Source organism: Akebia trifoliata, unplaced genomic scaffold, assembly GCF_017979445.1.
Source record: "Akebia trifoliata isolate Shusen 1 unplaced genomic scaffold, ASM1797944v1 Contig00608_ERROPOS3031104, whole genome shotgun sequence".
NCBI lineage: Eukaryota > Viridiplantae > Streptophyta > Magnoliopsida > Ranunculales > Lardizabalaceae > Akebia > Akebia trifoliata.
The window spans coordinates 561,445-586,499 of NW_028237131.1; the positions used below are offsets into that span (position 1 = coordinate 561,445).

Here is a 25,055-nt window from a genome sequence, read left to right on the forward strand (position 1 = left end):
ATAAAGTTATCAAACATGATGTACCACTGTCTAAGTGCCTATTTCAAACTATACAAACTCTTCTTCAACTTACATACCAACTCTTCCTTTCTTAGTACCTCATATCTCTATAGTTGTTTCATGTAAATTTCTTTATTCAAGTCACTATAAAGTCTGTCTTCACATTTAACTATTCTAGATGTAAGTCTTTTGTTGTAACAATACTCAAAATAGATCTGATGGTACACAACTTCACAGCAAGAGACAAAATTTCTGAATAATCAATACTTATCTTTTGTTGAAATCCCTTCACAAGTAATCTGGCTTGTTATCTCTGGGTTCCATCATGTTCTTCTTTTAGCTTGTAAACCTACTTATTATGCAAAACCTTCTTGTCATTGAATAGCTCAATCAAATCTTAAGTTTGGTTTGTGGACAATGAGTCAATCTCATCATCCATTGCCTGCTCCCACTTAACCTTGTTCTCAATTTGCATAGCTTCATCATAACACTATGGTTCATCATTGTTAGTCGGTAATAAATAATATATAGAAGACATATATCGAGCTGGAGTCTTTCTGTGTATAGCTCTAGTAGATCTTCTAAGTTCAAGTGGAGGAACCTTATTAAGAGGGTCTCTAGTTTCCTCCTGTCTATTTTCATCCACCAACCTAAACACATCCCTATATGGTGCATCATCAAACTCAATATTCCCATTATACCTAGAATTTGTATGAGCTTCTCTTCTTTCTACATTCTTCATATACATTGTATTTTTAAATATGACACCCTTACTTCTAATGACTTTTTGATTTTTCAGAATCCTAAAATCGATAGCCAAATTCATCAATGCAATATCCAATGAAAATACACTTCATAGACTTAGGATATAATTTGTTCCTTTCATCATAATCAATGTGGACATAAGAGGTACAATTAAAAAAATTTAAATGAGATAAATTTACCTCTTTTCTTACCTAAGCTTCTTTTGGCAAACCAAACTTCAAAGGAACTAAAGGTTGTAGTGTTCACAACATCTACCCGAAATGACTTAGACAACCCAACATGTATACTTATACTCCTAGCGTGCCCTACAATGGTTCAGTTCATGTGTTCTGCGATGCCATTCTATTGAGATTTTTTAAGAATAGCTTTTTGTCTTCTAATCCTTGTCTGTGCACACCAGTCTTCAAACTCATCACTGCAATACTCTTCACCATTATCTAACCTCAAATACTTCAACTCCAACCCAGTTTCATTCTCAACCAAGGCTTTCCACTTCTTGAACATATCAAATACATCAAACTTTTGTTTCAAAAAATAAATCCAGAGCTTTCTTGTGTTGTCATCAACGAAGGTGACAAAATAGTGAGAACTACCAAAAGAAGAAACTTTGGCTGACCCCACACATCAGTATGAACTAATTCTAATTTATTTGATTTTGGAGTCCTTCTAATCTTTGAGAAAAAATCACCTTTTTTTTTTAATTTCTAAAGATGCAATCTTCACAAAAGTCTAAGTTCATCTCTTTTAGCCTAGATAATTTGTCCTTGGAGTACATTACCTTCACCCCCTTCTCGCCCATGTGTCTAAGCCTACGATGCCAAGTATTAGCATTCACACATGTACAAGTCATTGTTATAGAACTGTAAGTCCCATATGTAACATAAAGAGTCCCCTATTTCTTGCCACGAGCTACCACCATAGACCTTTTGATCATCTTCTAGGAATCACATAAGAAAGTGGTGAGTATACCCAACTTTGCAAGCTACCCTATTGAAATCAGGTTCCTCTTCAACTGTGGAATATGTCTCATATTTTTCAACTGTAAAGACATTCCATTCGACAAATTTATTTGCACATCACCCTTACCAACAATGCTACAAGGCTTATTGTCCCCAACATATACTTTACCAAAATCACCTTCTATATAGTTTTGTAAAATGTCTATATGGAAAGTAACATGGAATGATGCTCTAAAATCTATTACCCATATGTTATCGTATATGGCAACAGATAAGATCAAAGCATCAGAAAAGTTAACAGATTTAATACCTTCTTGATTTTTGATCTCTAAAGGTTTTTTTGTAGCTTTGCAGTCCCTTTTGAAGTGACCCTTCTTCCCAAAATTTCAGCAATCATTTCCATTTGTCGATGTAGTTCTAGACTTGTCCCTTTTCGAATTTGACCAGCCTTTACCTTGGTTTCTCTTGTTGGGCTTCGTTCTTCTTTCCTTAGCACTCAAGGCATTCCCTGAAATATTAGTTGATTACGAGGATTTTCTACTAGTTTCCTCATTTAAGATGACGCCAACAACATCATCAGACTTCAACTTTCCAGAACCTGAAGAATTGCTCCCAGTTATTACCTGACTATCCCAACTATCTTGTAATCCAAATAAAATCAATAGGACCTTGATTTCATCTTCAAGGATAATTTCAAAAGATTCCAACTGTGTTGTGGTTGTATTGAATTTCGTTAGATACTCAGCCACACTACCACCGTCGATCATCTTCATGTTGAATAACCTTTTCATCAAGAAAACTTTGTTTGAGGTAGAGGGTTTCCCATACATCCTTGACAAAATGGCCATCAAATCTATTGTAGTCTTCTCCTTAGAGATATTGAAAATCACAGATAGAGCGAGAGATAATCGAATGATACTCAGGGCTTTCTTGTCGAGAATCTCTCAGTCTTCATCTGTCATGTTCATTGATTTCTTCACTTTTTCTCCCAGAGGACAATAAAGGTCTTTATAATAAAGAAATCCCTGATTTGCATCTTCCACAATCCAAAATTTGAACCATTGAACTTCTTGATTCTTACTTTCTCTTTGGCCATTGCTCCTACTCAAACTAAAACTTAACTCTAATACCAGTTGTTAAGAAAATAGGTGCAATCTAAACAAAGAAAATGAATAGAAAAATCAGACACGAGATGCAATAACACAAAGAAACATAGATATTTTATGTAGTTCCCTCTAGATGGAGGTACATCCATGGATCACACCGATTCTACAATGAAGAAAAACTCGTAGTTACAGATTACATGCTTTCACCAAAAATAAGAAATATAAATACCCTAGGAAACCTAATTAGGGTTTTACATAATATTAGGAAAATTACGAAAATACCTTTGGAAAAATTTCTTTGGGGGGCTCCACCCTTGAACCCCCTTAGGGAGGCCGTTGGCCCCCCTCTAACCCCTAAGCGAGCTCACCACAGAGCTCGATGAGAGTGAAGGCTAGGCGTGGCTTGATTTACCAAACCCAAACTTGGCCCATTTAATAATCTTGTCAAAAACATAAACCCCAACCTGATACATAGATTAAATAGGTAACCTAGCCTGATCCATGTAACTCGTTCAGTAATATTATAATCTTAAGTAGAAAAAATAAGTTCCATTTCCACCACCCAAAAAATTCCAACTTTCTTAAAATTTTATCCTCTACATCATGTGAATCGGATCATATTTTTGGATGCCACAAAATAATGCAATTAGGAAACTTGCCTTACTTAGTATGAAAAGTGTTTTTCTTTCCTAAACTAAGAGCGTCTCCAACAATGTTCTTTTAGCATCTTTTATTAAAAAAGTAACAACAGTTATTGTAGCTACTATAAAATTTGATCTAAACTCCAGTAGACTCAACACTTCTTTCTCTATTCTTAATATCTAATATTATTTTACTTTACAAACAAATATTTACTAAAATCTACTTAGATCCTATTAACGGTCGTGAACACACATCTTGACATCCAAAAATATGATCTGATGCCACAGGCTTTGTAGAGAATGAAATGCTAAGAATTTTGAAATATATATATATATATATATATATATATATATATTTTTTTTTTTTTTTTTTTTTTTTTTTTCATCATTAAATTTTAATTTTAAGTTTTAGGAGTTCGGTAGCCATCCATTTTCAACACCTTGGATCAAGCTAAAATTTTTTTTGAATTTTTTCTTTTGGATGTGAGTGTTTCTGTAAAATCTAGGAAGATGTTGTGTTGGATTGCCAATGTAGTAATCCATGTGGGTCAACGGATCTTTCTAAGATTTTAAATCTTACTAAGTTAGTAGGGAAAGCATTTTTCATTTGTTTTTTTAAACATTAAAATAGCTAGATTTGGAGGCTCACTACATGTAGAGAGTGGAAGCCCCCTCTTTATTTTAACATTTACTTTTTAAGAGTCTCTTGGAGGTCGTTTTTTCACATTTCTCTAAGTAAAAAGCCAACAAACTTTAAAGAGTCCGTTGGAAATGCTCTAAAAGCTTAACCATTAATTATTTAAAACATATCTTAAAATATTCTCTATATTATATAAAATTTGAGGAAAAAAATGTATTATGAAAAAGTTTTACATAATTCTAGTAAAAAAATGGGTAATTTTAAAAAGTTTTAATAATTGTTGATATTTAAGATACCTCATATGTTTCATGAATTAAAAGGACACAATGATTATTAAAGAGTGAACTATCATTTCGTGAGCTGAAAATGTGTTACTTACTATTGGGAGAACTGTTCATTTTAATTACCAAAACATGAATAATCATATTTTCGTTAAAAAAATTCAGAACGATAACGAATTCTATGATTTTAAAGTAATTATTTCGCAGGTTTAAAGTGACAATTTCTAGTCACTTTAAACCGCCGAAATAGTCACTTTAAAAACCTCCGAATTCATTATCCATCACATTTTGGTAATTTAAATGAACAGTGAGCTAGAATTGTAAATTCATCAAATTAATGTTGATCACTTTTTCGTAAATAGCTCGTGATTAAGCATGTCAATGAATTAAGGAGGTTCATGGTACTAACCTAGACACGACCCATTTAACAATCGTGTTAGACAGGTCGACATTATTATGACTCAAACCCAATTAGGCTTGATCCAAACCAACTAATTTCAGTAGTTGTGGTCAATGGTCATGACACTCAGTCTTTTTAACTGTCTAGGAAAAAATCTCACTTAAACGCCAAAAAAGCAATGGAAATTTCTTCCAAACACAAATTTTCTAAGCTTTGGTACAGATTATTTATCCATGGTTGTGGATGTTGTAATCCACTCAAGTGAAGGTATGTCTCCATTTATTCTGACCAACACATCACCCAATCCCACTCCAGGTAGTTAGATCCCTATCCCACTCCAGGTTTTTATTACATGCCATATGATACAATATTTTTGGTCTACTGTCATGAATGTTTAGTTTAGTCCACTCTTTCATAGACCCACATATGAGATCAAATATGTGGGTCTGTACATTTATGATCAGTGAACTCAAGAAACCTGGACCTAATTAGCTACCCAACTCCCTGCAGTACAGTACATGGATTTCCTCTTTTATTCCTTCTTCATAAGAAATTTGTTTCATTTCTTCAATTCTTCTTGAATGCATTATGATGCAAGTTTTTGCAGAGATGGGTATCAGAAGCAATCCATGGTTCCTCATTCATGTACTGATTCTCTTCTTCTCTATCAAAACCCAGTTCTCCATTGGAGGTGACATCATCTCTGTTGGCCAATCTCTCTCAGGAAACCAGACCATTTTCTCCAAAGGTAACATCTTTGAACTTGGTTTCTTCACACCAGGTAACAGTTCTAAGAAGTATTACATAGGCATCTGGTACAAAAAAATATCACCTCAAACTATAGTTTGGGTGGCAAACGGAGATACACCCCTCCCTGACTCATCTTCTTCAGAATTAAAACTCTTAGAAGATGGTAATCTAGTCCTCTTTAATAACAAGTCAAAAATCCCAATCTGGTCAACAAATTTAGCATCGGAAGTTCTTAATCCTACAATAGCAGTGCTTCTTGACAGTGGGAATCTTGTTTTGAAAGATGGGTTGAACTCCTCCAATATAATGTGGCAGAGCTTTGATCACCAAACGAATACATTTATGCCTGGTTCAAAGGTTGGATTGAATAAAATCACTAACAGAACACAAGGCCTCATTTCATGGATAAGTTCAGAAGATCCCAGGAGTGGAATATTCTCTCTCGAGGTAGACCTGAGTGGAAGTAGTCAGTATTTTCTAGAGTGGAACGGATCTAAAAGGTACCACTCTAGTGGGAATTGGAACGGACAACGTTTCAGCTCAATTCCTGAAATGAGCAAAGCCTATATGTACAATTACAGCTATGTTACAAACGAGAGGGAAAGCTATTTTATAATGTTTGTTTATAACACCTCTCTTTTGTCTAGAATGGTGTTGGATTACTCAGGTCAGTTGAAGAATTTTATCTGGGGGGAGGAAACTCAAGATTGGCTTTTAATTTATACTCAACCGAGACAGCCCTGTGACGTCTACGGTTATTGTGGGCCCTTTGGTAGCTGTAATCAGAAAGCTTTGCCGTATTGTTCATGTTTGCAAGGTTTTGAACCACGTTCGTTGAAAGATTGGAACAATCTGAGTGTTTGGTGGGGTGGTTGTGTGAGGAAAACCCCATTACGATGCGGGTCTGGAGGAAAAGACACATTTTTTACGATGCCCAACATGAAACTGCCGGCAAGTTCAGAGTCTTTAAAAGTTGGGAACATGAAAGAATGTGAATTAGCTTGCTCAAGAAACTGTTCTTGTATGGCGTACTTTTATGGAAATGGATGTTTAGTTTGGCATGAAGATCTGTTGGATTTGCAAGAATTATTAATTGGTGATAGCAATGGAGCAGTTCTCCACATAAGAATTGCAGATTCAGGCTCTGGAGGTAAGAGCAAGAGAAGCACGATGTGGATCGTTGTCGGTGGAATTGCAGGGGTTGTAAGTTTCTTCGCCATTGTCCTGGCACTCTTTTGGAATTATAGGAGGAGAGAATTCAATGGTACACTGAACACCGCTGAGGATGCATTGAGGACTTATACATACAAGAATCTTAAAAGTGCTACAAGGAACTTCTCGGAGAAGTTGGGGAAAGGAGGTTTCGGTTCTGTTTTCAGAGGGAAATTGCCCAACTCAATTGACATAGCTGTGAAGAAACTTGAATGCCTAGGAAAAGGAGAGAAGCAATTCCGAATGGAAGTGAGCACCCTTGGTATAATCCAACATGCCAATTTGGTTCGCCTTCGGGGGTTTTGTGCCGAACGTAGTGAAAGGTTGCTAGTTTATGATTATATGCCAAATGGTTCACTAGATTCTTGTTTGTTTCGTAAGAATTCAATCATCTTAGACTGGAAAACAAGATACCAGATTGCACTCGGGACAGCTAGAGGATTGGCTTATCTACATGAGAAGTGCAGAGATTGCATAATACACTGTGACATAAAACCGGAAAACATACTATTGGATGCTGGGTTTAGTTCAAAGGTTGCGGACTTTGGGCTAGCGAAGCTCTTTGGTAGGGACTTCAGCCGGGTTTTGACAACCATGAGAGGAACCAGAGGTTATCTTGCGCCAGAGTGGATTTCAGGCGTACCTATCACACCCAAAGCTGATGTTTACAGCTATGGAATGACGCTTTTCGAAATTATATCTGGTCGGAGAAATTTGGCCATATCAGGTGATGACATGGTTGATTACTTTCCTACTCTGGTAGTGTGGAAAGTACACAATGGAGAAGAAGTTCTTAGCTTGTTGGATCAAAGGTTGGTGGGTAATGCTGACATTGAAGAGCTTACTAGAGCTTGCAGAGTTGCATGTTGGTGCATTCAAGACGATGAGAAGGACAGACCAACAATGGGACATGTGGTTCAGATTCTGGAGGGAGTCTTAGAAGTGGATATTCCTCCTATCCCAGAATTTTTCCTACCATTTGTGAACAAGCTAGTTGTGAACGAAGTTCCTGAGGAGTCTTCTGTTTGAAAGAAGTACCCGAGCACGGAATAGGGTCTCAATCGCTTCTTCAACCAGAAATACCTCCTCTTCAGTGAGTTTCAAGTCATAAAGATGGTACACTAGTCTGAATGTTATGGTGATTCTATTCTTGTTTAATTTCTACCTAAAAGCTTAGAAAGTTACGATTTTGGTCTCAGTATGTTTAGCTTCTTTTGGTGGTAGATATAGATAGGTATAAATTGGTTGGATTTCATAAACATAATAGGTACAAGAAAGGCTACAGATTCCCTTCGTGTCACAAATTGCAAGTCAGGGATTCTGGATGTTTGGGAATGTAATGTACAAGACTTGGGTAATAATGCTAGTATATATTTGTAATACTGGTTTTATTATAATTTGGTGTGTGGTTGAGCTTTGTTTCAAATGAACCACAGAGTTTATCTCCTCTTAGTTCCTCATCATCATCAAGTATATAAAGCTAGCAAGCAACACATTAACTGAATTGCACATGTAGATAACACGTGTAACTTTCACTTAAGAAGCCTCCACTCTACTTAGTTTTTGAAGTTGCCACCATTCATGAAATTAAGGTGTGAATGGTCACCTAAAATTAGTTTTGTAAAATCATTTTATCTTTGAAAGTAACTCCCAAACTAGTCCTAACTGAGAGATCCAGGTAATGGGGTTCAATTGAAGGATGGGGAAGGTGTTAGGCACCCCACCCTACCGACCAAGTTGGTGCGTGGTTACCTAGGTTTGGCTATATGTGAAGACTTAAATTATTGTTTTTGGAAAGCGTTTTATTTAGTAAGATGATAATGCATGCATGAATGTATATGCATGAGAATCTAAATTGGTGTGTATTTGGTGTAAATGGAATGTTCACACTAGTTGGAGTCTTCATGTTTGCTTGGAGTTGGGAGTGTCAATCAATGAGGATAGCACTCTTTAATGATGATGAATGATGGAAATATACCCAGGATTTGGATTTAATGTTTTAGGTAAGAATTCTAGAGACATTCCATGAATGAGAATGCTCTTTTCTATATTTACCATTTTCATGTGTAAACTGTACGAATGCATAAGGTGAACTATGTGTCTAAGTGTGTGTGAACTCATTATGGAGATCATTTCATGAGGCTATACTCCCTAGCCTTACTTAGCCATTAATGAAATCTAGATTAAATGGATGATGATGATGGTTGTAGGACTTGAACTATATGCTATGAAAAGATACTCTCACGGAGCTTATTATTAACTCAAAGGCAAGGGGATCACCTCCTAGAGGTTATACTCCCCATATTTACCTGATCCTTGTAAAACACTTACACTTCATGATGATGAGCATGGAAGATATTATACCATATGCTTGGGTTCCAAAAAGGTTCTAAAGGATCATATTTACCTTTTTCTTTTGATTTTCATTCAGTCACATTTTTGGGGTGGGTTTATCGGGGCACTAGGTGAGATGGGGGTTTAGATTAATTAGGCTCTAATGCAACAAAAAATGAAGAAGAGGAAAAAAAAAAAAGAAAAGAGAAAAGAAAATAAGAGTTAGGGGGTAAAAGTGGGAAGGGGGAATGTTGGTAGCAATAAAGAAATTAAACAACGATTCTACTTCATCTTCTTTCTCTTTTACTTTGATCTTCAAAACTTAGGTTCAAAAAGGCTTGAGATCAAATTAGAAAAGATTTGCTGGGACATTGAGGCTCTCAAGTAGAGAATTGGATAAAGTATTTGATGAGGAAATCAAAGTTTGAAGAGTATATTTTTTATGTTAATTTTTTTTTTCCTGTTTTGGACTTTTATTTTATGTTTTTTAGGTTTAATTAGTTCATGTTTTATTAGCCCATGACCTTAATATAATATTTATGGGTAGTTTGGTAAATTTAGTTTATTTTTTATTTAAATTTATAAGGATTGAAAATTTAGGTGAGAGAAAATTATGAAAATTAGGTTATTTATCTAGTATTTTAGTTTTATGATAGTTGTTCGATTTATTTTCTTTATATATAGATTGTATTAGGATTTTTTAACAAAGAATTTATGAATAAATAAGTTTTCTTTTAATGGAGTTTTTGGGCATGAGTTCTCTATCATTCTTGGTGTAATTCTAAGAAATCCTTGGTGTGAGTCCAAGGTTTTATCCTTCTATCCATCTCTTTTTCTTTTATTGATTTTATTTGAATTCAAGAATTCGTGAATTCTTAATTCTTGAATTTTTGAATTCGAAAGCCTTTCCCACAACCTTTGCTCCTTACTCTATAAACATTAACTTTAACCCTTTCCTTTACTCTATAAACCTAAATTGTAATCGTAGTTTTAAAATGTTATAATTAAACCCTACAACCAAATCCGGGAGCCGGGGGGGCGGGGGGGGGGGGGGGGGTTGGTTTACCTTAAGGATTTGAGGTAACCCTATTGTAGTCAAGTCCTTAGTCTAATCTCAAATCCTTAATCAAAACTAAAACTACCTAAACAAGATTCCCGTAACTCCCTTCTTTCATTTTCTTCTCTACCGTCCTACATCAAATTTATATCAAAGCCTAGGTTTAGGCAACAGAAATTAGTAGATTGCATTGCAGGGAGATAGACTCAATAGAGATATTCTTAGAGGAACTAACAAATATGTTGTAACACTTTAAACGCGTCATTCTCAAGCATGTTTTAACTTTGTTTGTGACCATATTATAAAGGAAAATAAAGAGCATAGACAACTATGTGCATTATGGGATGAAGAACTCAGGAAACAAAACTTATACTACAAGTGCAATCATCCTGGACAATATAAATTGAAGTGCTTTAATTGGGATAATTAAACTGATCGGATCAAAGTCCATGCACCTCAACTCAAGGCGAGTAATGAAGAAATCTATGAGCCTGATTTAAGTGAGAGTGACTTACCATTATTAATTCTTAAAGAAGAATCTATGTGTGAAGAATTTGAACTAATGGAACTAGGAATTGTTGAGCCAACACATCTTTTCCTTCTTACACCAGTTTTATCCCATGAAAAAGAAAATGCAGATAATATTTTTTATAAATCAATGAGTTTTGCAAGGTTTGATTCCAATTAGAAAATGAGAGTCTAAAAATTATCTATTTGTTTTGATGATTTCTACATCTAGGAAGAGATCGAATTGAAAATTCACTTCGAGATGGATAAAAGTGGAAGACACCATCCTAGGAAGCATTGACTTGTGTTATGGAGAAAAGTAGAAGTCATAATGTACGAGAACCATTGAGATTTCATCTATTGAGGAATTACAACAATTTTATTTCGTGAATGGCAAAATCTTTGCAGTTAGGGATAATTGATTGGGGCATCAAAGCTTGAAGAGTCAATTTTTTTATATTTTTAAATTTTTTTTGCATTGGGTTTTTATTTTATGTTTTTTGGCTTATTTCTTTGTTTTATTATCACAAGGTTTAGTATAATGTTTAGGGGTAATTTCATAAATTTAATTTTTTTTTTAAGTTTATAATGGTTAAAAATTTAGAAGAGAGAAAATTATGAAAATTAGGTTATTTATTTGATATTTTAGTTTTATTAGGATTCTTAAATTTATTTTCTTTATATGTAGATTGTATTAGGACTTTTTTAACTAAGAGTTTATGAATAAAGAAGTTTTCTTTGAATAGAGTTTCTTAGAATTCTTGGGGTAGTTTCAAGAAGCCCTAGCTATGATTCTAAGGTTCTATGCTTTTATCTCATATCTCTTTCTTTTAATCTTTTTCTTTCTTTATTTTCTTTGAATTTTCTTGTTCTTGGTTTTCTTGAATTCTTGAATTCTTGAAACTCTTTCCCGCAACCTTTAATCCTTATCCTATACAAACCGTAACTTTACCTCTTTCCTTTACCCTATAAATCTAAATCCTAATCGTAATTTCAAAATATTGTACTCAAATCCTACGATCCAATTATTGGATTTATCCTAAACTTTTGAAGTAACCTTATTGTACTCAAACCCATAACTCAATCCCAAATTCTTAATAAAAACCAAAATCATCGAAATCAGATTCTTGTAACATCCTTCTTTCATCTTCTTCCCTCACTGGAAGGAAAGAAGCTCGCCTTTTTACCTTGTGAGACTTCACTATTTATAGGCCTTTGGGGACCTTTGGAGATATAATAGTCTACACATTACAAGGTAAAATTAATTGCCAGAAAATCACATAGAATGACCATTTTTGCCTTCACCAAAAATGCCTTGATAGTCCTTTAATGAGTCTTACCAATCTGGATGATCAAAGGTTAAGAGTGTAAATATCCTCTAATTTTTTTTGTTTTTTTGCATTGTATTTACTATTTAATAAAACTTTCTAGTGTTTTAGGAGCTCCAAATATAGGAAAGGGATACAATCAGATGTTGTACAAATGATCCCAAAGAAATGCATACATCTAACTCAAAGAGGCCCTCTGCTCCATGATTCCAACTAAGGAAAGCTGATGACAGATTACAAAATCTTTGTGCTCTCGAAAAAGACCGATGGATAGGTGTTCCAACTCTCCATATCAACGGTTTGCATAATCAATCTCTTTTCCTTGATCAACAACCTAAAATAAAAATCAAGCATCCTTGTTGCTTCTTAAGATCTTCTTGTGATCTAAAGCCTCAATATAACAAGTAATCTCTACCGTCATTCACGAGCCAAGAAGCTTAGAATAATCGATCTCATCCCGAACCAATCCCGTCCAAAGCAAATCCACACTATGCCATAATGCGGTAAAAACCACTACTCCTACAATTGCAAAAGGAGTCGTTTTCAAAGGAGTGGTTTTTTAATTGCGACAGACCAAAACAGTAGGAAAAAACGACTGTCCTTGACAGTCGCAAAAAAAAAAAAACAACTATCTTTGACAGTCGTTAAAATGACGATCTTAAACAATCGTTTTTCTTGATTTATAATAAAAGAAATTTTTTTTTCTGAATTTATAAATTGAAAAAAATGAATCATTAAAAAAATTATTTTTTTGAAATACAAAACCACTCACCTTCAAATAATTGAAACCTCATTTGCTTCTATTGTTATTACTACTACTATTATTAATATTACATATGCATGAAACAAAAAATAAAAAATATATGGATGATATCTTGACATTACAAAACTTGTTGGCTATTATGATCTTAGACCTTAAAAGAAAAAAAAACTTAAAAGAAGCATCAAAAGCTAGTTTGCTGACTTGAATTTACAAGTGTCATCTTTAGTCATCTAACAACCCAACCAGATCTTTGGATTTCTTCCTTCAACATGTGAAGCTCCACCTGCACACATCTCTTGCTATCTACAACTATCTTGAAACCATGTTGTAGTGGTCTTGTATTTGAATCCTACAAGAAAAAAAAAAACTCATTAACTGTGAGCTAGCGTGAAACTCAAAATCAAACCATGAAATTAAGAAATAAATTGTTAAATGAAATAATATGTAGGAGTCATAGTTGCCCCCACATTACATAGAAAAAGTCTTGGCTCCTCCATGTGATTTGGAATTGCCATTGTAAAGATGTTATGAAATGTCGATAAATCGAGATACATTTTACAGCTTAGTGTGAATCAATCACCACGTATCTATCACAACATGAACGTATGTAACTGAAATTAAGCGTAGCAACTCACATAGTCAACAGTAGCCCTTAGTAATCTGACTTGCTCTTTTGAAACCGTCCCCACCTATTAAATTAAAGTCAAAATAATTTGGATTAGAAGACCTGAAAAGATCGATAATGTACCAGTGATAGTAGTGTTTTCCTTAGGTTAGTTAGAGAGAGCAGACCTTTTGAACAATGGTCCAAACAACACTTTCGTTGCAAGGAGTTGTGAGAGAGCTCATGTATGTATAGTGGTTTCTACTGCCTATCTCTAGTGATTTGGGTCAACCACACCCACCACCCTCTCTTCTTCATCGGCATTGGTTATGGATTTGATATGTTCCATCAACTAAGAACAAAGCACACATAAAATTATTAGAAAGAATGCCAGATTCTGAAGGTGACATTAGAGAGTAGAGGAAGGCTGTAAAAGAAGATGTATCAGGACCATCAACTATGACCTCGGATTCCTCTTCCACATTTGACTCTTGTCGACTTCTATTCATATTTGATATGTCCTAACCAAGCAGAGAACATAAAAATTTAGACAGACATTAGATAAAACCCAATATGTTAATTTGTTTTTCCTATCTGTAATAGCAAACAACCACTACAACAAATATGGCAATTAGGAGCAGTTTATAACCGTTCCTAAGCCAATACGAACAAATATGACGATTACAAATACTTCACCATCAAAATTACTAAATGTCGCATAATATTACAAACAAACCGCAATTGTCCCTCATTTGGAGATCCACTGCCGCCACGGCTGCCATTCCCAAGTACTTCACTATTGGTTAGCAATAGAATATATTGCTTGTCCCTTACGCTCATAACCAGATCTACTTATTGGGAAACATTTGGGATTGGAAACCTTAAGAAAAGAAAGCACAGCAACAATGTCAAAAGAAAACCTAAAACAACATGAAATTGCAGTAACTATGAAGCCAATGCCACTTATCAAGATTGGTAAGTATAACTAATAAAACCATTCAATGATAGATGTTTTCCACCATAAAATTAGCTTGCATGTAAGAAATCTCCATTATTACCAAAATCACACTAAAATATGAAACAAAACCTCAAGAAACTAAAGGACTACTCAAATTTCGTGTCTAAGTGACATGCTTTAATTGGAGTTTAAAACACCTTGGGCTCCTAACCAAAAGCCATGCAGATAGCCCAATGTGTTTATTCTGCAATCAAATTGTGTTGACCACTACAAAAGTTCCTACATGAACTCTCCATGCTTTCTTCAATCAAAGTTAGAGATGGTGTTGATAGTGGATGAAATTCAAAATATATGGATCTAGATAGAAATGACTGATGGGCAAGAGTTGTATTGCTAACCCTAAGAAGCTAGGATAAGGCACCATTAATATTGGTTTTGCCTAGTACATTTTTCCTGTTGGGAGGCTTATCTTAGAATTGCCAGCTGGAATGTTGGATGATGACAAGGGTGATGTTATTGGAACAGCAGTTTGTGAGGTCTCTCTCTCTAATCCGATTGTTTGCACCTTTAATTTTATAATGCTGATAAGATGATATGGCCAGTTGGCAGACATGGTTGACTTCACTGCTTTGGTTTGGTTTGTTCTTGGTTTTTTTGCAACGATAGTAAGCTTTACTTTAGAATCCAAACTAAAACTTGTTGATAGAAATATAGAACCAAAGCATCATAAATCTATCATTCATACACACACAGTACAAACTCTTATTAAGAAGCTCTTGAAGTGTGAGCTCTCTCATAGGGTACATAGAGAAAAAACATATCACAAGCCTACTAGATTTTTTCAAAAGTTTGATTACTATATTGGAACTCCAGTTAGCATTAGAGTAGAAAATATAGTCATTTGAGTTGCATGTGGATTTGCTTCAATTGGATGAGTCTACTAACCCATGGGATAGTGTGATGGTTAACTTATATGATCAATTGGTAATAATACTCATGGTCCAAAAGGTAAAGCCATTAAGGAGATTTCAACAACATGAACCCCATGGAGAAATTCACAAAACTAATACAGAGGCTGTTAAAATGCATCTCAGTTTCAGTAAAACTCACAAACTGCTATAAACAATGGTTGATAGCAAGGCATTCCTTTCAAAATTTAGGTGGTGAGAAATAATGTCACTTTGGCTGATAAGCCATCATTACTAAAAATATTTACATTATGAATCAACTTTTTCTGATGGTCCAGATTTAAAAAAAAAAAAAAATCCACCTATCAGCCTCAGTAATATTCTAAACACAAGATTATGTAATGTGTATAATATCTAGGTTTCTCTATTTGTTCTAATGCCATATCCCTGTTACCATAAAAATTTAGAAGGATCTACAATTGGTGATGAAAAGAACTAATGATGACACCACATTATTAAAAGGCCACACATATCACTAATAAAGATAGTGCAATTAATTGATAACATACCTTTGCATCAGAGAGTTGCAAATGAGCAGATTTAAGTAATGAGTCTTTCTCTGCAGTTTGGCATTTTAGTTCATCAAGTTTGGCATGAACCAAAGCCATTTGATTCTTTGAAGTCTCTGCTGAGCAGCTCGTCTTTCTCTAATAATTTGTTTTGTAGGCTCTCCACTTTTTCTTGCAGCATTATCAACTCTTCCCTATCTTTTTCCAGTGATGATGCTCTTGATGAGAATATTGAAAACTCATCTGCAGATGCCTTTTTGCTCGGGTCATTGTCTCTAAGATCCTTCCACTTTTTGGAGGGAATAGACTGAGCAACTTTGCTGCCTTTTAGTTCACCAACCTGTAATGAACTAATAACCAACATAAAAATCCACTTGAATAAATTCATAATCAGCTACTCCTACATATTAAAGATTTTGCAAGAGTAGTGGATTTCATGACACTTTTTGGGTCGAGTGCCTTGTGTATCTTGAAGATAGCCCACGCAGTCCATATGGCATGCCCCGCAGCATCTAGCCCATGGTTAGTCGTCTCAGCTGCTTTCTCTCCATGCCTGCAAATGGAACAACATAACACTCACCCACAATTAATCATTCTTGAGGAACAAAATAACTAATAAAGAGATGCTTTTTGGGTGTAACTATGAGACCCAAATAACTAATGAAGAGAACAAAATCAAAATAATTGATGAAACAATGTAGAACAGAAACCAAAATAAATAGGGTCTTCGGAAGTCTATATACAGGGCTTGCTCTGGCCTGGTGAGGGTCAACCAGGTAGACATGCTTTTTGGATTTTAGAATAGCAGGAGAAACCTCTCTGATTTTGCCTGAGATTTACCTGTGGGAAACAAGTCCAATTGTCACAGTGGATGTCGAGGACATAACACTCTTTCCAGCTACTTCAACAACATCAAATACCTTGCCTGTATACAGTAGAAAAAAATTCCTCTGTGAGCGAGATGCATATGGTCACGACAAGAATTAAGAGCCTAGAGAAGTACTTCAAGCAAAATGAAAATAATCGGGAGCAAAACAAACCAAAATGTATAAGTGAGTCATGTAAGCAAGCACTGCCAATCCTACTCTACATTTCCACATGCAACACCCTTTCAAAGTGTGAATACCTTCAAATACCCCAATCCTAATCTCTCAAGCCAACTTAAGGTCAATAACTAATAAGTCAGATGTAATGTCTTTGCTTCCAAAAAACAAATCCAGAATAAAAAAAGACCACAAAAGAAAATTTGCTTCACCTATCAAACTCATTGATGGAAGTATGAGACTCTTGTCCAGCCTTCCCAAGCTTGTAAATCTTCTTGTTCATCTCCATCCGATGATAGTACACATTCTGCCTTGCCCGGGCATCTGTGAAAGAAACCCTGGCTGGATGCCAAGCTCCAATGCAGGCTACATTACACAAGCCACGGTGGGTCTTGCATGGAAGTTGAGTGACACCCCATTGAGTGACCACACCCTCATAGCCCTTACCCTTGGTTACCCCGATGATATTAATCATCTCATCCTTCTGAAATAATGCATCAACAGTTGAAATCGCCTCGACCCTTCTTCACTAAATAGTGGATAGGGGTCCGATTTGTAAATGGGAGACTTTTGAGAAATGGGAGTCGCCACCTAGTTTAGGTCTAGGAATCATAAATAACTCCAAATGGATATGGATTGGTCCACGGATCAAAGATATGGGTAAGAGGTCAGATTACGAGTTTCAGAAGGTGTTATGTACTGAACCCGCCTGATCAAGATGATTGGTCTCTACTACAATTCAAAATCATCCTATGGTTAACATACAAAGACTACGGTCAAAGTCACAATCCAATCATCATCATCAATTTATGTTGGGTTTTCCAAACAAATCCTATGGCTAAAATTGTTCCAATTACATGATTATTCTTTGAATTCCACAAAAACAGAAGGATTTGAAAAAGCCATAATTAGTCCCATGATCTTGAATCAATTAAGAAGTTTCACATGCAAGTATTTCTCAAACTATCTCAAATAGGAACCACCAAATCATAACTCAAAGAATTTCCAAATTGGGAATCCGAAGTTCCCAAATTATGATTCAAAAATATATGCAAAATTCCCAAATTAGAAATTTTTAAAAAAATAGAACTTTCCCAAAATAGAAAATTTCCAAAGATATCACAATTTTGAATTAGGAACTTCCAAATTTCCATATGAATGTGAACCTTCTAAACATAAAAATGCAGAATCTTCTAAATTGGAAAATTGTTAAAATATGAAATTTCTAAATTAGAAACTTATGAATATATTCTCCCAAAATAAAAAACTATGCAATCCCATATTAGAAAGTTTCCGAATATGAATTTTCCAATGATCCACAAATAATTTCTAAAAAGGAGAATTATACAAACAATGAAGTCCCAAATTAGAAGATTATGGATTTGCCACAAATCACCAAATTGGAAATTTATCAAACAACAAAAAATCCAGGATATCGTACTTACCAAATTAGAGATTGACAAATATCATTGCATAAAATTTTCAAATTTGAAAGAAAAATCCACAAGAAAAATTTAATGTTCATCGAATCCTTAAACTAACCAAAACAAGCATGCATACATGACTTTCGATTTTGTCACAATAGTAGTCATTTAACAACATGCATATCTGTCAAGTCAAGGGGTACACTGATCACATAGAAAAATCTTAAGATAATACAAAAAACTTGAACATCATCATAAATCATGTAAATCAAAATTGAGTGAAATGATCATAATAAAAAAAAACCTTTAATCCTTCTAACATGTAAAAATAATAAAATAAAAATAACAAATGAAAATAAATAAGATGGAGGCATAAAAATTTTCTCCTAACCTATCAACAACAAAAAGAACAAAATAGAAAAATAAAACTTACATAAAACAAACATTCTCCTTGACTTATCGATCTAAAAATATAGAAAAACTACATGAACTAAAAGCATCTCCTAATCCTATCAATGAACAAAAAAAAGAGAAAAACAAAATAGGCATACAAAAATATTCTACCTACCTTATCAACATGCAAAAAATATAAAGGAACCCCTAATCATATCAACATGCTAAAAAAACAAATAAGAATATAGAAAATACATAAAAATAAAAATAAAAAAAAATAAAAAAAAATTCCTTCCAATCCTACCTACGAGCAAAAGTAAGTAAAAATAAAAAATAAATACAAAAAACTAAAGAACGACCTACCTATAGAATGAAATAATGCCGAGTCAATTCCTTTAGGTCCGATCCAAAAGCTTGCGAGTATTCGTTGCTGTGAGGAGAGATGAGGGCATCGAGAGAGCCGTTAGGGGAGAGGCTGAGGAAGAGCGCAGGCAGAGAGAGTTGTGTTCTCGTAAGTGCTGTAGCAGTGAGCCAAAGAGTAACATTGTAGCAATATCACGTAGGGGCTGGGCAAAACGTGGGTGCAAGAGAGAGAGCAGGCTTAATGGCTGAGGTGTTGGTACAGCAATCAATAGAGAGAGGAGGAGACGTTTTTACAGGGAGAGAGAGGTGGTTGGGCGTTGGGCAGCAATCAATAGAGAGAGGAGGAGACGTTTTTACAGGGAGAGAGAGGTGGCTGTGCGTTGGGCAGCAAGGAATGTAGCTGCAGCAATGGCTGCAATGGACTGAGTTGCAGGGATGGGAGAGAGAGGTGTGAGGGACGTGAGAGAGATGAGGGGAATGGGGGGCTGTTGCAGTGGACTGTAAGGGATGAGAAGACAGCAATGTGATTATGGCAATGGGTGTATTGCAGCTGAAGGTGTTTTCTCCCACGAAGAAGAAGAAGAGAAGAAAAACCAGAAGAGAGCGCCGCGTCTGGGAGAGTCCGTTCGATAATGAGAAAGAAGAAGATGAAGACGTCAAGAGCCAGCAGAGAATGCAGAGAGAGAGTCGAGAATCCTTCTTTTTCTCCTTTTGAGAGAGAAACGTCTCTCTCTATTTATGGAAGACAACTTCCTATTTTAAAAAAACTTTGTTTCTTTTTTCTCTTTTTGTTTCTTTTTTTTATTTCTTTATTCCCTTTTAGGAGAATGATGGTGGGACGATCCCACGCTACTCGTAGTTCGTTAATTCTTCGATGCTTACATCTTGATTGGTTGATTTTGGTTGTTTTGATTTAAAAATTTGTTTAAAATTTTATTGGTTTAATTTTGATTTCAATTTTATTGGTTTAAATTTGATTTCAATTTTTACTTTGAGTTTTAATCGGCCACTTGATTTATTAGTTTTGTCGATCGATTTGAATTTGTGGTTGAGTTTTACTTTCAATTTAATTGGTCGGTGAGAGTCCGATTTCAATTTTAATTTGTTCGTTGATTTTATTTTGATTTCGATTTGGATTTAATTTCTAATTTTAATCGTTTGATTTTAAATTAGATTTGAGTTTTAATTGTTTAATTTTGAATTAGATTTTAATTGTTTAATTTTGAGTTTTAATTGTTTAATTTTGAATTAGATTTTAATTGTTTAATTTTAAGTTTTAATTATTTAATTTTGAATCAGATTTTAATTGTATAATTTTGAATTAAATTTTAAGTTTTAATTATTTAATTTTTAATTTGACTTTAATTTTTATTATATTTTTCTAAGGATCGAGATCTCTAAGTTGAGTTTGGAGGTTGAGGGGCATTTCGGCCATTTTTATGAATTTTTTTAAATTTCTCTGTTTTCATCGGTTTGGGTCCCGTTAGATCCAAAATCCTATTATGAGAGCAATGGTAGTACTTTCGAAGTCTTTCGGAGGTCCAAAATTTATAAAGGGTATTTTTGTCATTTTGTCGATTTTTGCAGATTTTTATGAATTTTAACATGAGGTTTCTTTCAGTTACAACGTGATTATTTATAAGTTTCAAAGTCATGTTTTCCTAACACAACGAAGTCTCTAGGTTATCAAACTGTGTAGCGAATCTAAACGTATGTACTTGCTAAATCGGGTGTAAGGTGTAACGATCCTAAGCGTGTGTAAATTTCTATGTCGAGTCGTAATGAGTAGGGGAGATGAAAAGAGTGGAAACAAAATGAATCAAGGATAGTACTCACAAACCTTCGAGTTCTTTGCGATCATCATTAGGAATTAACAGTAACTAAGTGACGAATTGTCGAATTAGGCAGATACAAAAATGGGGTGTTTACAACAGGAATCTCTTTTTCGAGATACATCACCATTGACCTGGATCTCCATAAGGTAGGCTTTCTTCTGCTTTAGTCCCTTCATCTTTCTAATCTATAAAACCACAAATGGGGATGTAAAATATAAATATGGCCAACTCAATATAAAAAAAAGAGTAAATAATCTCTAAGAAGAGAGGGAATACCTGGGTATGAGCCAAAACACGAATTACAGAACAGTACTTCTTCAATTTCTCCAGCTAGGACTGAATATCTTTCTTCCCTTCTTCAATTTCATATTTCTTTAAATACTTGGTGAATGCCTTCTTCTTCGACTTGCACCAGTTTTTGTAAAATCTCCTTTTCAATTCCTCATTAAGATGTTGAGCCCAAACAGTGTTCAAAGAACGAAGTCCACAAGGAGTTTTCACATAACCAACAACTCCAACGATAATCATAGGGACTGTCTCTATTATGGTCACTGCCTCACATGTTTCTTTCTTGTGACGCTCATTGGTTGAGGAAGTGGAGGATCAAGTTGACCACTAGTTCATTAGTTTCATTTTGTTTATAGATAAAAGAGATCCTATAAAATGAGAGGAAGATACAGAGGATGGAGATTGAGGTGACCTACCAAAACACAAAGCAAAACATGACCATGCGAAAGCTTATCCATTTTACTGTTTGCTAGGGTGAGTGGGGAAGTGCAATATTTCCCAAGATGAGCCAAATTAGTCAAGCCATTTCTCCTCAACAGCATCAAATACAAGCTCAACAAGTCGGCTTCTGTTCAAGATAACTTGAAGTATTGAAATGCACCCATATCGATACCAAAGTACAAAAAAAAACACAAATCAATAAAGGTACCAATGCAGATCCACAAATTTGAAATGCACACACAAGCATTTTCTTTTAAGTAAAGTAGTAGTAGGGATAACATTTTCTTTCACAGATATAAGGCCACAAAATTGAGTGCACACACAAGCATGAATTAGTTGCAATCAGGGATTAAAAGCAAAACTCAATGAGAGCAAAAGCCAAGATACGTGCTTCCTAGAAGCTACATAGGAATTCACATTGAATTATTGGGAGAAAGGAAGACACTGCTTAGATAGTGATTCAATTCAAAATTAGCAAAAATATTCTGCAGAATTTAATCCTGCTAATCCACCAAAACAAGGAACAACATGGGCATACAAAGAGAACTCATGCAGCGGATCTGGCTTTTGAAGTATGAGGTGAGGGACAGAGAGAGTCGAATCAGTAGAAGAAATCCAGTAAATGAATGAAGTATCCACAGTTACACATACAAATGTAGGGGAGTACTTATCAAAAATAAAAATGCAGGGAAAGCCATAGATGACATAGAAAATTCCTGAATTTTTTAACAAATAGGAAAAAAATGGCTATATCAACATTTATAGAAATGGTAGAGTAACATAAAGAAAGATAGTCCCCAATGCCAATAATTAATACTCATCTATCATTAAAAGAAAGTGTCGTCATACCATAGCATCACCATCTATCCAGCAAAAGAAGATGTGAAGTAATAAAAGGATCAAAAAGCGATGGCTAATCTTAGTAACCAAAGCTCTAGTATTTCCTCTATTCTTCCATTATATAAGGATCCTAGATTTGAAGATTTTGTGTACCAATGGGTGGAGAATGTACATGAACCATAATCTATCTGTTAAGTTATTTTTGTGGACGGGAATCTTGCTCATCTTTTTTTTTTTTTTGGTTATTTGGGTTCTTCCCTTCTTGACGAAAACGTTATTACTTATCAAATTGTAAATGTTATCTCTAATATATATATAGGCTAACAAACTCTCTTTTTTATGAGTATAACTTTATTTCAGAAAAAAAAAGGAAGAATGTACATCAAATTAAACAAATATATTGCTGAAGTCTTTGATGTGCACTATACACTATACTCCAAGTGCTTACCAAGCTTACGAACCCTATCTACAAGAACACCCAGATAGCGTGTAACTTGATCAAGTTTTGCTTTAGAGTACTCTTGCAGGTCACAAGCTTCTTGTCTCAACTCCAAGTGATCTTCTTTTGCATGCTATCAACAGATGTAACTCCAAAGTAATTCTTATATGAGGTTTCCTAATGACAGGCATTACCATTCCAACTACTAACTTTATTATTAGTAATAGAAGAATTATGAAGAAAAAATAAAGAAAAAAATTGAAAATTTTCATCAAACAGACAGAATATGTATACTTGATTCTGCATAAATTTTAGCAAAACTATTGACAGAAACTTGGTATGTGTTATTGATTTATATCTATAAAGGATCTTTTTTTGAGCAATTTGAAAATGTTTCTACTGATTACTAATACCACGTTTTATTGTAAAAAAATCATTACAAATAAGCTCCCAAATTGTAAACAGTCCTCATTTAACGTACAAAAGACAAAATTGTTGTGTCTTTGACGTAGTGGAAGCTTATGAAGAAGTAGGCACTGCTTGCTTCTTGGAAAATCGTTCGAATCCACGAACCAAAAGAGTAACACACTCGAATCCACGAGCTTAGAGAATAAGATCTCAGAAAAGAAAAAAAAGATTCTTTATTGAATGAAGAGTTTTTCCTTACAATGAAAAGAAACAGCCTTTATATAGGCTGCAAAATCTACTTCTGCTGGAATTATAACTTTAGGAAAGAAATAACTAAAATAAGGAAAAATGCTAACAATTCAAAAACTATGAAAGATCTAATTAGAAGCATAAATCAAAAGTCCTAAACTTCAGTCCGCATTGTGACCAGTAACAATGCCCTCTTGCTTAGAGCATCAGCTACTCGGTTTAATTGACCCGCCTTATGCTTCAAAATGAAAGTGAAGCGTTGTATAAAAGAAATCCAGCGGGCATGCATCCGGTTGATGCTATTCTGGCTATTGATAAATTTCAGCGCTTGGTGGTCGCTAAATAAGACAAACTCCCTCTGCACCAGATAGTGTTCCCAAACCTTCAAGGCGCGAAAAACAGCATACAATTCCAGCTCATAAGTGGACCACTTTTGGCGAGCTTCACTGAGCTTTTCGCTGTAGAACGCAACCGGTCTGCCTTCTTGAGAAAGTACAGCACCAATGCCAACAATAGAAGCATCACACTCTACTTGAAACAACTTGTCAAAATCTGGCAGTGCTAAAATTGGGGCAGATGATAATTTCTCCTTGATCAGCGTGAAGCTCTGTTTTGCTTCCTCTCCCCAATGGAATTTTCCCTTCTTCATGCATTCAGTAATTGGCGCAACTATCCGACTAAAATCTCTGATAAACCGCCTGTAAAATGTGGCCAAACCATGAAAACTACGAACCTCGCCCACTGTTTGTGGAGTTGGCCACTCCCGAATGGCACGAATCTTTTCTTCATCAACTTTAATCCCTTCAGCACTTACCACAAATCCCAAAAACAACAAACTGCTGGTCATAAAACTACACTTCTTTAAATTGACATACAATTTATTTTGCTGCAAAGCTGTAAGTACTTCCCTCAAATGCGCAAAATGGTCAGATTTGTTTTGGCTAAATATTAATATATCATCAAAGTACACCACCACAAATTTTCCAGTGAATGGTTTTAATACCTGGTTCATGAGCCGCATGAAAGTACTAGGCGCATTGGTGAGTCCAAACGGCATCACTAACCATTCGTACAACCTCTCCTTGGTCTTAAAAGCAGTCTTCCATTCGTCTCCAGGCCTGATCCGAATCTGATGGTACCCACTTCGCAAGTCAATTTTCGAAAAGACTTTGGCTCCGGCCAGCATGTCTAGCATATCTTCCAATCGAGGAATAGGGAACCTATATTTAATAGTGATCTTGTTGATTGCCCGGCTGTCAATGCACATGCGCCAAGTGCCATCTTTCTTTGGGACTAACAAGGCTGGTACAGCACTAGGACTCATGCTCTCTTGCACCAATCCCTTCTTAATCAACTCTTCTACTTGCTTTTGTAGAATCTGACTTTCTTTGGGACTCATCCGGTAATGTGGACGATTAGGTAAACTGGCTCCCGGCGTGAGATCAATCTGATGTTGTATGTCCCGCATAGGAGGTAACCCATCTGGTAGTTCTGGCAATATAATTTCTTGAAATTCCTTTAACAAAGGTTTAAGCACAGGGGGAATTTCC

At 35.1% G+C, this 25,055-nt stretch overlaps 1 protein-coding gene and 1 pseudogene across 4 annotated transcripts; one reads left to right on the top strand and one right to left on the bottom strand.

Annotated features, from left to right (window-relative positions):
• Positions 1 to 5,372: 5,372 nt before the first annotated feature.
• On the top strand, positions 5,373 to 8,180 carry LOC147381258 (G-type lectin S-receptor-like serine/threonine-protein kinase At2g19130 pseudogene; annotated as a pseudogene).
• A 4,573-nt stretch (positions 8,181 to 12,753) lies between these two features.
• LOC147381259 (protein EARLY-RESPONSIVE TO DEHYDRATION 7, chloroplastic-like) lies at positions 12,754 to 23,346 on the bottom strand. Of its 4 annotated transcripts, XR_015174683.1 has the most exons (10): positions 22,858 to 23,346; positions 21,117 to 21,709; positions 19,006 to 21,025; positions 16,623 to 16,707; positions 15,783 to 16,335; positions 14,084 to 14,227; positions 13,799 to 13,868; positions 13,536 to 13,699; positions 13,379 to 13,432; positions 12,754 to 13,092 (listed from the first exon to the last, which is right to left on the bottom strand). XR_015174683.1 is itself a non-coding variant. In XM_086430661.1 (8 exons), the coding sequence occupies exons 1-3, from the start codon at positions 17,048 to 17,050 to the stop codon at positions 16,173 to 16,175; spliced, it is 261 nt and encodes an 86-aa protein (XP_086286787.1). In that variant the 5' UTR covers positions 17,051 to 18,041; the 3' UTR covers positions 12,754 to 13,092; positions 13,379 to 13,432; positions 13,536 to 13,699; positions 13,799 to 13,868; positions 14,084 to 14,227; positions 15,783 to 16,172. The 4 variants fall into 4 exon arrangements, 1 of the variants encoding a protein (XP_086286787.1); XR_015174685.1 differs by lacking the exons at positions 19,006 to 21,025; positions 21,117 to 21,709; positions 22,858 to 23,346 and adding exons at positions 16,823 to 16,942; positions 17,038 to 18,037; XR_015174684.1 differs by lacking the exons at positions 19,006 to 21,025; positions 21,117 to 21,709; positions 22,858 to 23,346 and adding an exon at positions 16,823 to 17,014.
• Between the last annotated feature and the right edge of the window lie 1,709 nt (positions 23,347 to 25,055).

Coding starts and splice junctions, on each gene's coding strand:
- LOC147381259 (XM_086430661.1), bottom strand. Junction 16,336..16,622: donor ATTGGACTTGTTTCCCACAG/GTAAATCTCAGG, acceptor TTCCATTTGCAG/GCATGGAGAGAAAGCAGCTG.